Below are 17,045 nucleotides of genomic sequence, written 5' to 3'. Positions count from 1 at the left end.
TGTTTTTTAATGAATTAACTTCATTTATTTTAATGTTTACCCCTGCTCCATTCGGAAATTCCCTCTCTGATACCCTAAAGGGTTTTCTTGGCACAGTATTATCATCTTTTTTAAAGACGGGTCTAAAATCTCATTTTGAATTGTTTAAAATAATCTCGGAGAATGCTCGGGTATCATCTTCGAGAATTCTTAGAGGGTAAAAAACTCTTTAAACCGAGGTTGTAGACCCTGCTTTTATTTCTAACGTCAAAATTGTAGTCACTCTCCAATACCTTGTTTAAATTAGGATGCATTTAAACGTTTCATTTTTAGCTGTTAAAATAAAATACTGAATTTTATACACGAAATAAATAAGTGCTTTATCTTCATTTAACTAAATGAGCTCAACTTTTATTGCATGATTAAAATTTAAAATTTAACATAACAATATTGTAGTCTCGAAAATTACCGCTTTCGAAATGCAAAAAATGGTAAATTCTTCGGTATTTCTTTACTCCTGCAAATTTTCATGAACAAAAAGGGTTTTACTGAGTTTTTTTTACGATCGCTTCTACAATGATAAATTGATAATTAATTAATGCCCTTTGTCCTATAGAAAAAGTTCATCAAAATTTACAGGCGCTAAAAATACCGAATAATCACCCTAAAAATGTATCACAGAAGTGAAAAGAGAATAAAATTTCATAAAACACATTTTGCTCCACTAAAGTTAAGCAACATTGAGCTTGACGGATATCTGGATGAGTGTCTACACGGGAGGCCATAACGCGGTCACTTCATTGTGAGCTGACTCTGGTAACCACTGGAGGTATTCACTGCGCAGATCTGAAATGAAAATAATAACGCGTAAGATGGTGGCCTTGTAAGCGCTAGGTCGCGGGTTCGATTCCCGCCCGGGACGGATTTTATCCTAAATAAATAAGGTTCGTTCCCGGAACGGCTGACTTTCTCCTATCCTGTCCTTCTTCGGTTTCGTCCCGAAATAAAAGAGAGGAGGATAAGGATAGGAGAATGTCAGCCGTTCCGGGAACGAACCTTCTGTTTAGGATAAAAATCGTCCTTCGTCCCTATCATTTTTGTCAAAAAAAAAAAATAATAATAATAAAAAAACTGTCAGTTCTCACGCAAAAGCTATCTATCTTTTAATGCCTCCCAATCTACAACGAGTTGTTATACTTACATGCAGGTTCAGACTTCCATATGTCCATCAATATATCTACACTGTCAGTATTCTTCTGTACAAGTGCTTGGAGCAAAATCTCCGTCCTCCTTTGTAAACTGAAATGCGACAAGAGAACAGGGATGAAAATATTAAAAAGAGGTTTTATAGAGGGAGCTGTAACTGCTAAGGTTTTATCGTCTCGAAATCGAAGAGAGAAGGAAGACAGGATAGAAAGCCAGCCGTTCCGAGAACAAACCTTATCTGTTTCGGGTAAAATCCGTCCCGGCCGGGAATCGAACCCGCGACCTAGCGCTTACAATACAAACGTGCTACCATCCAATCTAACAGAGGCTGGGGATAAATAACCTATTCTGGCTTACCTAGCCCAAGATTTGACCATGGTGGTAGGCGTGGACAGTAGTGACGTCACATATTTGCTGAGTTTGGGACAAATGGATCCGTCCAATAGGAACACAGCAAACCATTTGAACCGATCCAGACCTTTGGGCATTTCTATTTCCACCACCGGCAGAGGCCATCCACTTTTACCTGAAGGACAGAAAGGGTTAATGGTCAAATCAAACCAACCAATCAAATCATGAATATTGTTTGTGGTAAAGCAAAGCCTTTTCACGGGCTTTGCTTTACTTAGGCTTTGCTTTGCACAACTTGTGTGGATATCACAGCATTACTAAGTATGTACGTACTTCCTTTGCAATCAAATTCCATACTTCAATCATGTTTTTACACTGATAATGCCGCCACTGGTCGCTACTCGATTGTTCTCACGAGTCAAAGTGCACGCCGAACTCCAACCACAAGACAGAAAAAAACTTCGACCTCGCCGGAATTCGAACCTGGGACCTCCAGTGTGCAAGACACGCACTCAGTTAAGGAGGTTAATCTAAACACATCATTTCGTTGATTGACCCAGTACTCCCTGGGATTGAACCCACGCCCTCCTGTTTACCAGGCAATCGTCTTAACTACGTACGCCACCAAATAATAGAAATATTATGAACTCACCAAATGTGGCATTTACATGGCACATTAATTTCTTAGTGGTGGGTATATATCTAGGTGTTGGGTATTCCAGAGGTGATGAGAAGGTACATAGGGACGGAGCGTATACAGGTAGCCATTCCGGCTCTATAGCTGTGATACCTGTAAATAAAGAAGAGAGAACTCAATTAGCCCCTGCCAGCATAGTTAGCTTGGTTGCTAGCGCGTCTGCCTTGTAAGTGCTAGGTTACGGGTTCGATTCTCCAAATAATAGAAATATTATGAACTCACCAAATGTGGCATTTACATGGCACATTAGTTTCTTAGTGGTGGGTATATATCTAGGTGTTGGATGTTCTAGAGGTGATGAGAAGGTACATAGGGACGGAGCGTATACAGGTAACCATTCCGGCTCTATAGCTGTGATACCTGCAAATAAAGAAGAGAAAGAACTCAATTAGCCCCTGCCAGCATAGTTAGCTTGGTTGCCCCTGCCGTCTACCTTGTAAGTGCTAGGTTGTGGGATCGATTCCTGCCCGGGGTTTATTTTATCCTGAACAGATAAAATTCTTTCCCGGAACGGCTGGCTTTCTGCTATCCTGTCTTCCTTCTCTCTTCACTCTCGGGACGATGAGACTATAGCAATAACAGCTCCCTCTATCAAACCTTTTTTTTATGCTTCTTCTTCTTCTTCTTCTTCTTCTTCTTCTTCTTCTTCTTCTTCTTCTTCTTCTTCTTCTTCTTCTTCTTTTTTTATGCAAAGTTTTAAAGTTACGTTCAGGAACGCAGCCCTGAATCTATTTGTCTGAATAACTATTAACTATTTGTCTGAATAATTATTAACTATTTGTCTGAATAATTATTAACTATTTGTCTGAATGAAGTTTTACCTCTCATGATCATTTTCTCGTCCGTCTGAAAGATCTCCTCATAGACCACCCACATAATTATTAACTATTTGTCTGAATAATTATTAACTATTTGTCTGAATAATTATTAACTATTTGTCTGAATGAAGTTTTACCTCTCATAATCATTTTGTCATCCGTCTGAAAGATCTCCTCATACACCACCCATTCAGGCATGGTCTTCCTCAGCACAGATCCAGAATGTAGATACACACCCTCCTCCATTTCAGGGATGGAATAGAGCGGTTTCTTCTTGGGGATACCCAGGGCTTTCTTCTCTTCATCAGAGGTGGCACGTGCTACCTGATCCACCATACCGGACAGTGCTATCTGTCTGAGAAGCCGGGCCTGAAATAATGAAAAACAGTTCTTGAGCCATTCTAATAGATCAGTTGCGCTTACTTGGGTGATGTTTCAAAGTCATAGAGCAGGAAAAATGAGGACCAACCGAATTTTTCTTTTTCTTCTACGACTTCTAGATCCCGAGATAAACCGATTTCAAAAATACCGGTAAATCGTAAACTTTGACGTCACGGCATACGCTCCCGTAGGCGATGACGTCACATGAAATGTCCCGAGCAAAGCTCCCTCGCAGTCAACACATTAATCTGTTTGTGCGCATGCATTTCTGCGCAATTCATGTTTGTGCGCATACGTTTCTGCGCATCATCTTAAGTCTGACGTCAGAGTTCAGGACTCTGACGGAAAATAAAAATTGAATTTTCGAACGGATAATGAAATTGAATTTTCGACCTTTTACAGTTATTTTTTTCGGAGTTTTGACCTCAGATCTAGGAGTCTTTGAACAAATATTTACATAGGGATGGTCTCATTTTATGCTCTATAATTCGCCTACGGGAGCGTATGCCGTGACGTCAAACTTCACGATTTACCGGTATTTTTTAAAACGATTTATCTCGGTATCTAGAAGTCGTGGAAGAAAAAGAAAAATTCCGTTGGTCCTCATTTTTCCTGCTCTATGACTTTGAAACATCACCCAAGTAAGCGCAACTGATCTATTTTGAGCTTCCATATAGGTACAGGGTGGCAAGGCAAATCTCTTGAGAAATTCATAAAACTAACCTGAGTATCCGAAGGAGGAGCCATGTCAGGATCTACACACAGTTCCAGATCAGGAATATTCATATTGAGCTCATTGGTCAGTTGTATTCTCAGCTTCCTTGTTTCTACAACAGCTTTCAGTCGCAGTCCATGCTTGATACAGAACTCTTCCATGTTACCAGACACATTGGCTTTCTCCGCTGCTCCTACTGCTCTCAATAGAACCATCAGATCACCTGCAAACCACAAATGAATTCGAAAATAATTAAAAATATTCACGAGCTTTCTCTGAGAATGTTCTCTGAGCAGTATCCGAGAATGTTCTCTGAGCAGTATCCGAGAATGTTCTCTGAGCACTCTCCGAGAATGTTCTCTGAGCACTCTCCGAGAATGTTCTCTGAGCAGTATCCGAGAATGTTCTCCGAGCAGTATCCGAGAATGTTCTCCGAGCAGTATCCGAGAATGTTCTCTGAGCAGTCTCCGAGAATGTTCTTTAGGTGTTCTTCGAGAATCACCTCTGAAAGGGTTGTGTGTAACTTTTTCTTTTGAAACCAAGGGGATCGATCTCAGTACCTACACCTACCTAGTAGCAATGAGTTGTTGACTCCGGCCCACTTGGTTCGTATCTTGGTGACATTACTATCCGGACTGAGTAGTAACTCCTGTACAGACAGAGCAGCTACAATGGCTATGGTGTAGGGGAGAAGGCTGTGCTGGTGTGAGAGACAGAGCATCTTAGCAAACCGGGGTGACACGGGGAACAGGGACATGGCTTCGCCTAGCGGGGTCAACTTGGAACAGTACTCATCTGAAAGAACAACGAATAAATTGTAGATTATTCTATTAAAAGAAGAAGAGATCTTCTCCGCCTTTTACCGTGTTCAGTCAGCTCCCATGGCGTAGTGGTCACTGCGCTCGCCTTGCACGCGGGAGACCCGGGTTCGATTCCCGGCGGGGTCAAGAAATTTGTATCACGCAAATAATTGATTCCGTGACTGGCTGTTGCGGGGCCCACTCAGCCTCGTGAGGAAAATGAGTAGCTATGACATATAAATGCGCATAGCGACCGGTGCCAGCATGGTAGGTAAATATTGGATTTTAGGATTATTGAGATATTGGGAAAATCCTACAATGCTGCAGTGAGCACCAAAGTTGTGACATAATGACAGAAAGAAACTGCATTTACATTTTACCGTGTACAGACGGGGTCGGTGTGTTTCGTCAGCCTTTCAATCAACCCTAGCTAGGGTGATTGCTTGTATTTTGAACTACAAAAATTTTACGAGCGGATGCAGTTCGCACTCAATCTTGGCTATTTCTTTAAAACGAGCCTTATCTGTTTGGAATAAAAGTGATAAAACCCTTCCCGGGCGGGAATCAAACTCGCGACCTATGGCTTTACAATGCAGATGCCTTAAAAGCTAATGCAAGCAGATTGGCTAGTTGAGTTTTAATTTCTTTTTTACTTTCCTTATCCTATAGGAAGGAAAGTAATGTAATCGGGTCAAATTTTCGATGGTCAGATTTTAGTGCCAAAACACGTTTTGAGGTCCCTAGAGCCTAAATCCAAAGTTTCAGCTATTGGTCCGTGTTATAGGTGCTGCTGTTGGCGGTATTTTGACCGCTTTTTGGCGGTTATTGACCTTTTTTGGCGGTTTTCAGCTATACCGACTAAACGGTTAGAGATATTGTAAAAGTTTGGCAATAAGAACAAGAACACCCAAAATAAGCATCATTCAATAGGATGAGGAAAGTCGTGTGATGTTCACACCAGATTTTTTTTCTTCTTCTTCTTCTTCTTCTTCTTCTTCTTCTTTCTTACCCATATGTTTGGTTTTCCCCGTGGTTTTGACCAGCACTGGTTGCAAGGCTCCCAGTAGGGCGAGTCTCCTCTCTCCTGCTCTCAGCTGAATCACATCAGGGGCGGAGGGAAAGGGGAAATTGACCACGCGATGTATACTCATTGCTTTCATCTGTAGAAGGAGATCATCCACTGGTTTGCGCTGGATTTCCGGTACCTGCAAGTCAAATAACCAATGGAAACTAGTTACGGTGTATTTTCAAAAAATCCGCCCCGGGCGGGAATCGAACACGCGGTCTAGCGCTTACGAGGCAGACGCGCTACCAATCAAGCTAACTATACTGGCGGTTTAGATTTAACTATCGGATTTTATCCTAAACAGGTTAGATTCGTTCTTGGAACGGCTGGCTTTCTCCTATTTTGCCTTCCTTCTCTGTTCGCTTTCGGGACGATAAGACCTTAGCAGTTACAGTTCCCTCTGTCAAACTTCTCTGCTGGGGTAAAGGGACTTTTCAGTCCTATTCGGGCAGGATAAACAAGGTATATTCTATTCTATTCTATTCTATCTTTTAATGCCTCCCAATCTACAACGAGTTGTTATACTTACATGCAGGTTCAGACTTCCATATGTCCATCAATGTATCTACACTGTCAGTATTCTTCTGTACAAGTGCTTGGAGCAAAATCTCCGTCCTCCTTTGTAAACTGAAATGCGACAAGAGAACAGGGATGAAAATATTAAAAAGAGGTTTTATAGAGGGAGCTGTAACTGCTAAGGTTTTATCGTCTCGAAATCGAAGAGAGAAGGAAGACAGGATAGAAAGCCAGCCGTTCCGAGAACAAACCTTATCTGTTTCGGGTAAAATCCGTCCCGGCCGGGAATCGAACCCGCGACCTAGCGCTTACAATACGTACTGATTCTGAACAAGGCTTGTTATTTTTGAGGGCTGTGAAGTCATTTTCAAAATGAACATGTTGTGAGATTTCCACACATTTTTCTCTGGCCTTTCTCAGTTCAGTGATTGAGTGACATGAGTAAATCCTATCTGTGGCTTTTTTCCTTGTGTTGTCAATGAATCGATAAATCCATGCGACAACTCTTTCAAGTTTCAATAATGAAGAATATTTTTCAAGTAATTTCCCCAGGTTATTTTGTTGGGGTTGGTTACCTATCAGGACAGCAGGTTCTTTCATTTCAGGTAAGGACTCAGGTAGAGTAATAGGTTGGGTCCATTCTTGTGGGTCCCTATGCAAGAAGGGAGGTCCACAAAACCATAATTCATTATTGAGTAATTCTGATGGCATTTGTCCTCTACTCGCTGGATCTGCACAATTGTCACCAGACGAGACATGTCGCCATTGTGATGGATCGGTGAGTTCTAATATTTTTATCACTCGATTTGCAACAAAAGGTTTTAGACAATGTGGTTGGGTTTTCAACCATGCTAACACAGTCTCACTGTCTGAGAACAAATAGGTGTTGTTTATTTTAATCTTTTTCAGCAGAAATTCTAATGAGTCACAAACCTGAGCAAGAAGAAGAGCTGCACATAACTCAAGTTTTGGTATAGTTAGGACCTTTAAAGGTGCGACTTTTGTTCTAGCGCGCACAAGATGGATTTTTATTTTGTCCTGTTTTACAATTCTCAGGTAAACGACTGCTGCAAATGCCAGACAGGAGGCATCCGCAAACCCTATGATATCTATTGAGTCGTAGTCACCTTCAAGAATAAATCTTGGAATTTTTATTTCCTGGAGAAGGCTTATCTCACTCATAAACTTGTTCCATTTCTTTTGGAGGTCATTAGGAAGAGGGGTATCCCAGCTCACTTCTTTGTGTAGCCAGATTTGTTGCATGAATATTTTCATGAATATTATTACCGGGCTTAAAAACCCATTAACATCATAGATGGATGCAATAATGCTTAATACCTGTCTCTTAGTAGTGGGTGTTTTATGATCAACTGATACAGAGTATCCAAAAGAATCTGTGAGTGGGCACCATTGCAAGCCCAGCACCTTAATTGAGGCTGTGTTATCAGGGCACCATAGTTGAGGATTTTCGCAAACTTCAACTGGCAAATCTTTTAATGCCTCTGGATGGGAAGAAGCCCACTTACGTAAGGTAAATCCTCCCGCCTCCAGGAGTGAGATGAGCTGATTCCTAAGGTCTTTAGCTTCATCTACACTAGCTGCTCCACTCACAATATCATCTACGTAAATTTCCTCTCTTAACGTTTGAGCAGCTTGAGGGTATTTATCCCCCTCATCAGAAGCCAATTGTTGGATGACTCTATTTGCCTGATAAGGGCTGGACGGCAGTCCGAATACAACAGTCTTAATTTCCATCTCCATTGGGTTTTGGGATGGGTCAGGTCTCCATAATATGTGTTGGTACATTCTATCAGCTTTGTCTACTTGTACACACCTAAACATGCTTTTGATATCGCAAGTTAAGGCTACAGGATTGAGCCTAAAACCTACCATGAGATCAGCAATGTCTAATTGCAGTTTGGGACCATAGCTGAGGAATAGAATAGAATATATTAGGAATAGAGAATAAGGAGCGCGGAAGCGCTCCGCCCCGGCAAGTCAAAGTTTGACCGCGCTACTAGAGAGCTAGAGACATTATACGCCACAGAGTAAGTAGCAGTTTTCAGGTAGCAGGTAGTTGTAGAGGGATAAGTTACATTCTGTCTGACTGGGGGACTTTAAACAGAGAGGATAACAGCCTGACATTTCTCTTGCTAAAGAAATAGCAAAGGTCTTGAGTGCGAAGGGCTTCCACTCGTAAAATTTAGTAGGCAAAACCAAATGTCAGTAAAAACAAATCACCCTAGCAAGAGTTGAATGAGAGGCTGAAGAAGAACGCCGACCCTGTCTGAACACGGGAAAAGGCGAAGAAGATATTCTAAATTGTTTATCCTGCTGGAATAGAAGTGAAAAGTCCCTAAAGAATAATTCTGTCGCCTGTAAAACATATGACTCATGAAAGTTCACCAGTAAATTCAACCTAAACTGTGTTTAATCATGTATGAAAATGTACCTACCTACCTATTATTGTCAATGAAATTACAACAACAAAAATTACGTATTATGACTGGAGTATGACCTGAACGGATAGTAGAAATCAGACTTCAAAGTTCCTGTCTTTCACTTACTTGTCTAAATTTATATCCGGTAACGTTATTTCTTTCTTCTTGTTCCTCTTCATTCTATTGATGATTGTCTTCATACTCAAATCATCGTCACTATCATTCCCTTCTTCATTTGCTTCGTTCTCGTCCGTTTTGTTTTCATTCTCATCTTTAGCTTTCTCTGTTGATTTCTTATAGGGAAACGTATGCTTGAGTTTCCTCACTAAGGAACACACTTCTTTTTGACCTGGAAATAAGAACAACGAAGGGTTCAAAATAAATACCGTTCGTAGAAATGGACTTCATATTCCTTGTAGAAATAAAAGTTCTGTTTGGAATAAAACTCGCTTCCACCGGGAATCTGATGGTACACTAAAAAAAAAAAAGCTTTGATAGAGGGAACAGAACTGTAACTGCCAAGGTCTTATGATCCCGAAAGCTAAGAGAGAAGGAAAACGGGATAGGAGAAAGCCAACCGTTCCGAGAACGAACCTTATCTGTTTAGAATAAAATTTGCCCCGAGAGGGAATAGAACCCGCGACCTTCGCTTACAAGGCAGACGCGCTACCCTCCAAGCTAACAAGGATGGCTACTTTGGTTTGAATGTTGACTTACCAGTGACGAATATCAGAATTCCTCCGTCTGGAAGTTTGGCATGAATCTTGCAAGCTTTAATGAACGCTTCCTGCAGATAATCAGTGGGGGTTTTCTTGTTGAAATGAATGGTTACGGGGAACTGTCTTGCGTCCACCTGAAAAGAAAAAAAAAACAATCCCTTTGTGTTATTAAGTCACAATTTTCGGTGCTCACCGCAGCTGCAGCATTGTAGGATTTTCCAAATATCTCAATAATCCAAACACAATGTCATTATTAATGGGCGGAGCATGTGAGAAAAATGAACCTGCCTTCACTTACCTGTATAACAGGGGGCGGAGTCTTGAACAGTCGTGTGTTTTCGGTAAAGTCCGATATTCGCAGTGTAGCGGACACATGATTATTACCTGTATAACGGGGGGCGGAGTCTTGAACAGTCGTGTGTTTTCGGTAAAGTCCGATATTCGCAGTGTAGCGGACACATGATTATTACCTGTATAACAGGGGGCGGAGTCTTGAACAGTCGTGTGTTTTCGGTAAAGTCCGATATTCGCAGTGTAGCGGACACATGATTATTACCTGTATAACGGGGGGCGGGGTCTTGAACAGTCGTGTGTTTTCGGTAAAGTCCGATATTCGCAATGTAGCGGACATGATTATCAGCTTGAGTGGATCCCCCCGCTTCAGACGTAGCGGTACAATACGAGATAGAAGACCTATGAGAATATCTGTGTAGACACTACGCTCGTGAGCCGGGGTCTTGAACAGTCGTGTGTTTTCGGTAAAGTCCGATATTCGCAGTGTAGCGGACACATGATTATTACCTGTATAACACACAATAATAGTAGTAGCTACTGCTGGAGTAAAGGGACTTTTCAGTCCTATGCGAGCAGTATAAATAAGCACTATTATTATTATTACAATGGCTAATAGGTGGTAGGTGCCCTCCTACATTTATAAGTAGGTAGGTACCTACCGATGTTCTTGGGACATTCCTCAATGTCAAGTGGCCAGTAACTACCTAGGTATACTTCTTATAGGTACCTACCTTCCTACCTAACATAGTCAATCACTCAAGTAGGTACCTACAAGGAGACTTGGAGTGTCTGTTTCACTAATGATGACAAATGTATTCAAATGATGTAGGTAGGTAACGGGTCTGTATTAAAAGTAGGTACCTCTGCCTATTGTATTTTATTGGGGTAGGTTTTCAAGTTTACAAAACGTATAGCTATAGGTAGATGTATACCTATAGTTGGGTAGCGTGTACCCTGCCTGCCGTTACCTAAATGACTGACGCTAACCATAACCTAGGCATTCCTCAATCGTGAATTGCTTAGGCAGGAGAACAAAAGTACCTACACGTAAGACGTACGTAAGTGTCGTAAGTAAATACGAAAACAGGAACTTCGTCGCAAAATTCGTCAGGAAAGTCCGTTTTTCCCCAGCGCGATTGTGACCGTGACGAAAATTATTGTAATAGAAAGAAAAAGCAAGAGGGAATTCGACGAAAGTAATAATAAAAAAAAGGGCATTTAGCTCAAATGTTTTTCCAAGCCAAACATCCTGCCGTCTCCGCCGACAAATTGGACACCCAGCTCAGCACCGTCACATGTTCTGAACTCAGACCATTACTACAAGTATGTCAGCCATTTGGTCTTATCCCATTCTCGCTGCAGACCTATCAAAGCTCCCCGCGTCATTATTTGGTGATGGGGATAAAGGTAATACCTATTAATAATATAGTTTTTTTTTAAGAGGTTTGACAGAGGGAACTGTAACTGCTATGGTCTTATCGTCCCAAAATCGAAGAGAGAAGAAAGACAGGATAGGAGAAAGCAGAGGGAACTGTAACTGCTAGTTATCGTCCCGAAATCGAAGAGAGAAGGAAGACAGGATAGGAGAAAGCCTGCCGACAGAGGGAACTGTAACTGCTATGGTCTTATCGTCCCGAAATCGAAGAGAGAAGGAAGACAGGATAGGAAGATGGGAACTGTAACTGCTATGGTCTTATCGTCCCGAAATCGAAGAGAGAAGGAAGACAGGATAGGAGAAAGCCAGCCGTAGGTTTGACAGAGGGAACTGTAACTACTATAGTCTTATCGTCCCGAAATCGAAGAGAGAAGGAAGACAGGATAGGAGAAAGCCAGCCGTTTCGAGAACGAACATTATCCCATCAGGATAAAATCCGTCCCGGGCGGGAATCGAACCCGCGGCCTAGCGCTTACAAGGCAGACGCGCCACCCGAACATTATCCCATCAGGATAAAATCCGCCCCGGGCGGGAATCGAACCCGCGGCCTAGCGCTTACAAGGCAGACGCAGTCGTCCCGAAATCGAAGAGAGAAGGAAGACAGGATAGGAGAAAGCCAGCCGTTCCGAGAACGAACATTATCCCATCAGGATAAAATCCGCCCCGGGCGGGAATCGAACCCGCGGCCTAGCGCTTACAAGGCAGACGCACTACCAACTAAGCTAACTTTTTCTCTAATTTTTTATTTATAATCTGGTTAAAACCCATTGTTATCTAAAAACTCGCTTCGACATAGAAATGGCTGCAACACGTCTAGGCTCCGTCACACCAATCATTCTCTTGGACCTGAAATTGTAATATTAGGTGACAGGAGTCATAGGAGAAAGCCAGCCGTTCCGAGAACGAACCTTATCCCTTCAGGATAAAATCCGCCTCGGGTGGGAATCGAACCCACGACCTAGCGCTTACAAGGCAGACTTACTGCCCTCCAAGCCAACTAGTTTTTATATATTATCTTGACCATAACATGGGCCTTGACAGCCAGACCTTGACTGGATTGACCTGGTCCTGTATTTATTTATTTATTCGAGTTAGGTTAGGTTTTCTTTCTTAAAAGAAAAATTAATAAAACTGATCTTACGTGTATCCTGCCTCATATAGAAACTGAGGTATCTGTGTGGTCTTCCCACTCCCAGTCTCCCCGGCTACAATAATGATATTACTCTCATTAATCGTCTCCATGATAGTTTGCTCCTCGGCTAGAATAGGTAACTTCATGCGAGCTTCTTGAATAGCAGGCTTTCTGTACACTGGAATGAAGACGGCTGGTTTAGAAGGTGTCTTTGGTTTTGTCTCTGGTTCACTTTTAACAGGTTTTGTGTCCATCATTTCTTTCTTCTTCAGTTCCTTTTCAATAATGATATCATCATCATCATTGTCCACTAGTTCTGCAAAGTTCTTGTCTAATTGATCACCGGTTTCGTTTGTTTCTTTTTCTTCTACATCTTCTTGCACTTCTTCTACTTCGGAAGGATTTTCATCTTTCTCGTCTTGGCCTTCCTCCTCCTCCTCCTCTCCTTCTTCTTCACTTTCTGTGGAATCTTCATCTGAAGAGGACTGAAAAAGAAAAAATATATATATATACAATAAGAGTTTGGCCGGTGGAATCTTCATCTGAAGAGGACTGAAAAAGAAAAAATATATATATATACAATAAGAGTTTGGCCGATTTGTTTAGGGAGGACTATCATTAACATCGATAAAAATATGAGAATAAAGGCTTCCTGAAAATGTCTTTGGTGATTCAACAATTGATTAATATTGGGGAATCTCACCCCCAGCATTTTGTTCTTTGAAAAACCTATAGAGTGGCTGTTGGGGTTTATTTTTGACCCACTGTCAAAAAAAAAAAAAGAAGAAGAAAACCAGCACTTTACCTGAAATCCCACAACACTAGGGTCATTGGACTTGGGTCTCTTTGATTCATTTGAAAGTCCAAGCAGTAATCTTCTTCTTTTAGCACTCCCTGAAAAAAACAATCAAATAGATAAGACTTGGGTCTCTTTGATTCATTTGAAAGTCCAAGCAGTAATCTTCTTCTTTTAGCACTCCCTGAAAAAAACAATCAAATAGATAAGTATTTAGATTTTAATTTCTATTTTCTTCAATAATTACACAAATTTACTTTGTACACTAGGGAATAGGAAATAAACCTGTTGTGATGTAAGGAAATTAATTTTGTGCAACAAAGACTGGTATTTTATCCTAAAGAGATAAGGTTTGTTCTCCAAACGGCTGACTTTCCCCTTTTCCTGTCCTCCTTCTCTCATTTACTTTGTACACTAGGGAATAGGAAATAAACCTGTTGTGATGTAAGGAAATTAATTTTGTGCAACAAAGACTGGTATTTTATCCTTAACAGAGAAGGTTTGTTCTCCAAACGGCTGACTTTCCCCTATCCTGTCCTCCTTCTCTGTTTGCTTTCAGGATGATAATAACAGTTACAGTTCCCTCTCAAACCTTTTTAAAAAAAGAATAAAAGGTGCCTATAGTTTGACAAACTTGGAAAGAAATAAATGATAGGTAAAACATAATGGTAATTACCTGCAATACTGCTGACAGCAGGATCTCCTTCTTCCTTCTCGGCAACTTGTTTCATGTATTGATCACCCTCATCTTTCAATCTCTTCAACCCCTTGGTCTGAACATCGGAGATGGATGTCAACTTGTTCAATACCTCTTCGGAGGCTTGCACTTTGGCCAATGTTTCAAACAGGGCAGCTCTCTGGAAGAGTCATGTCAACAAGAACTTGTTAAAAAAATTCTTACCCACTCCTGTTATGGAAAACTGATCTGTTCAAAAATGGTCTAATAATGACTCTTATACCTAATTTTATATTTCACCTTCCTCAGTAGGTAACATGTTAACTTGAAGTAAATTTATGAGGGATGTTAAATGTAAGTAGTTACTTACTAAAAAGATACACAATAAAGTGTACTTGCTATAACTTTACCAAACACTAAATTTGCAAGAAAAAAAAATCAATAAAACTTACATTCTCTTTCTTCTTCTTTTTCTCTACAATTTTTTCCAACTTTTTCCTCTGAGTTTTAGAGAGAAGCTTCTTGACTTGAATGTTAGTTTTCTTGATTTTAGTTTGTCTTTTCTTGGATGGTAACACCAGAGGGTTGGCTGCATCATACGAGTCTGTTTTTGTTTCAAAATCTACGGAGACCTGGAAAGAAGAGTAGGTGATTGTTACTATAGACTATAGTTTAATACCTAAAACACATGATGATAACTGATAAGTAATGTAATAGTTCCACTGGATTATTAACCAATGGTATGGTATCCAGATGGATGACCAATTTATGGGCAATTACATGCTGCTTTTCTCAGCCCCTTAGGCTGGGTGAGGTTGATATGAAGAGGTTGGTAGCTTGCCACCAAATGGAGAGTAAACGTTGCAAGTTACATAGTGATGTCAAAACCCTATTAAAAACAATATACCTATTTATTGTCTGTAGAAATCCATAGGCAATCACTCCCATAACAGGAACTATCCAAATCATAACTGCAGATTAAAATATTTCAAAATTATGCTTTTTTTGCCAGGGTGAACCATTATATATAATATAGTGAAACATCTCCATAAAACAACATCACATTAGGGAACCCCTGCTCCATCTTCCAAGTTTAACTTCTGGCCTTGTATCGGCTCCCTCGCAGCTTCAGGGACACTTTCAAAATTATGCTTACCTTCTGAGATGGATTCTCTATGACTGTTGCCTCTACTACTTGTCGAGCTTTCCAGTTATGGCCCTTCTTGTTCTTCATTTTGTCTCTTTCCTCAGGGAAACAGACTTGAAAATAATATGGTGATGGTGATACAAGGGAAACTTGTTTTTTTATGAAACCATGTTTCTCATGGTTATCAAATTTTCAAAACTTTATCCACAGTCATACCTGAGAAGGTATTGAAGAGTTTCAAAGGAAATAATCTACAATTACATGTATTTATTGTATTTTTTAAGGTACTTAAAATAATCAAAAACAGCCACCACTTTCAACTTTTTCACTTTTCTCGTTTTCAAAAATTCAAATTTTCGCGGTACCGAAATGTAAACATTGCCATGTGCGAGAAAAGTGAGGTTAGAAATAAGGTTCGTTCACACGATAGTGAACCAGTAGGTGGGGGTTCCATCGATTAAATCTATGGGGGGCCGGGGTGGGTTCTCTCGTCCTCTTCTACCTAGAGAGGTATTACGTAGGTAGGTACTATTTATTAATAAATTTAAAATGGGGGGGTAAAAATTAAATTTATTTTTTTTTTTTTTTTTTTTTTTCAAGACGCGGTTTGATAGAGGAAACTGTAACAAAAGGAAAGGGAGATCTTGTTCTGTAATCGAAGAGATGAGCACAAGATAAATGAAATCCAGCCGTTTGTGAAAGACATTTTATCTGTTTAGGATAAAGTCATCCTCGGGTGGGAATCGATTCGTTTAGAAATTAGAGCAACTATCGCGTACACATCCAACGATCTGTCGAAAGACCGAGTTGGGAAACCAAGAATGTTAAACTAGTCTTTCGACGGCTGGGTCTCATCTACAGTTTTTTTTTTTTTTTTTTTTTTTTTTTTTCACGAATCTTGTGGAAAACAGCAACCTAAACCTATACCTACTTATAGTAAGAAGGGAAAATATGTAAGGGCTTTTGAGAGGTTTCGAGACATTTTTTTCCATCTATCGACGAAAGTTATTGTCCTTCAATCGAACATTGTCCTTCAATCGAACAATGTCCTTCAATCGAACCTTTTGAAAGTGAAGGACAAATAAAAGTGTGTTTCCGCGAGTTCAGTAATTTTCTAGTCTACCTTACAATGGCTAAGTGGTAGGTGCCCTCCTACATTTATAAGTAGGTAGGTAGGTAGGTAATACCTACCGATGTTCTTGGGACATTCCTCAATGTCAAGTGGCCAGTAACTACCTAGGTATACTTCTTATCCATAATATATACAGCCCCTTGTGTAACTGACTGACTCACTCACTCACTCACTTACTCATACTAATTCTAACCCATATGAGCTAGGAAGATGCGGTTTTCACCATTGGATTCCTTATTTTTTGTAGGTACTGGGAAAAATCGGAAAATCCCGAAATTCCAAACCGTTCCCGAGATATTGACATTTTTTAATCCCCCCATAAGAAATACACGGGGAACAGAGTTTGAGGCCAGCAAAACTTTTCCTACGTTTAATATTTTCTCTCGCTTTTAGTTTTCAGTTTTCATTTCTTCGAAACAAGACTCAGGGACGATATTAGTTTTCAGGGGCGAAGCCAAGGGAGCGCGAAGCGCGACCTAATGCACATCTCGCGAAGCCCCGGGAGCGCGCAGCGCGACCGTAAACAAGGAAGCGCGAAGCGCGACCCATGTATAACCCGGCGAAGCCCCGGGAGCGCGCAGCGCGACCACATGCACAACCCCGCGAAGCCCCTGGGAGCGCGCAGCGCGACCGTAAACAGGGGAGCGCGAAGCGCGACCCCATGCTCAACCCCGCGAAGCCCTGGGAGCGCGCAGCGCGACCGTATACGCAACCCCGCGTAGCGAACACGCGAAGCCCCCGGGG

At 41.0% G+C, this 17,045-nt stretch overlaps 1 protein-coding gene across 1 annotated transcript in view; it reads right to left on the bottom strand.

Annotated features, from left to right (window-relative positions):
* LOC103520598 (probable ATP-dependent RNA helicase kurz) overlaps positions 1-15,504 on the bottom strand; it is a 19,102-nt gene extending 3,598 nt beyond the window's left edge. Inside the window, exons 1-19 of the mRNA XM_026831647.1 lie at positions 15,179-15,504; positions 14,475-14,654; positions 14,023-14,203; positions 13,356-13,444; positions 12,560-13,035; positions 12,205-12,264; positions 11,230-11,300; positions 10,246-10,490; positions 9,688-9,823; positions 9,097-9,319; positions 8,056-8,459; positions 7,577-7,656; positions 5,957-6,152; positions 4,718-4,942; positions 4,156-4,370; positions 3,189-3,420; positions 2,456-2,593; positions 1,543-1,711; positions 1,181-1,278 (exon numbers count right to left, since the gene is read on the bottom strand). Of these exons, the coding sequence (XP_026687448.1) occupies positions 1,181-1,278; positions 1,543-1,711; positions 2,456-2,593; positions 3,189-3,420; positions 4,156-4,370; positions 4,718-4,942; positions 5,957-6,152; positions 7,577-7,656; positions 8,056-8,459; positions 9,097-9,319; positions 9,688-9,823; positions 10,246-10,490; positions 11,230-11,300; positions 12,205-12,264; positions 12,560-13,035; positions 13,356-13,444; positions 14,023-14,203; positions 14,475-14,654; positions 15,179-15,256 (3,496 nt within the window). The 5' untranslated portion in view covers positions 15,257-15,504. The remainder of the gene's footprint in view (positions 1-1,180; positions 1,279-1,542; positions 1,712-2,455; positions 2,594-3,188; positions 3,421-4,155; positions 4,371-4,717; positions 4,943-5,956; positions 6,153-7,576; positions 7,657-8,055; positions 8,460-9,096; positions 9,320-9,687; positions 9,824-10,245; positions 10,491-11,229; positions 11,301-12,204; positions 12,265-12,559; positions 13,036-13,355; positions 13,445-14,022; positions 14,204-14,474; positions 14,655-15,178) is intronic.
* Positions 15,505-17,045: the final 1,541 nt, after the last annotated feature.

Source organism: Diaphorina citri, unplaced genomic scaffold (genome assembly GCF_000475195.1).
Source record: "Diaphorina citri unplaced genomic scaffold, Diaci psyllid genome assembly version 1.1 scaffold3821, whole genome shotgun sequence".
NCBI classification, from domain to species: domain Eukaryota; kingdom Metazoa; phylum Arthropoda; class Insecta; order Hemiptera; family Psyllidae; genus Diaphorina; species Diaphorina citri.
The sequence above is the reverse complement of the archived record's forward strand: the minus strand, read 5'-3'. Positions and strand labels throughout refer to the sequence as shown.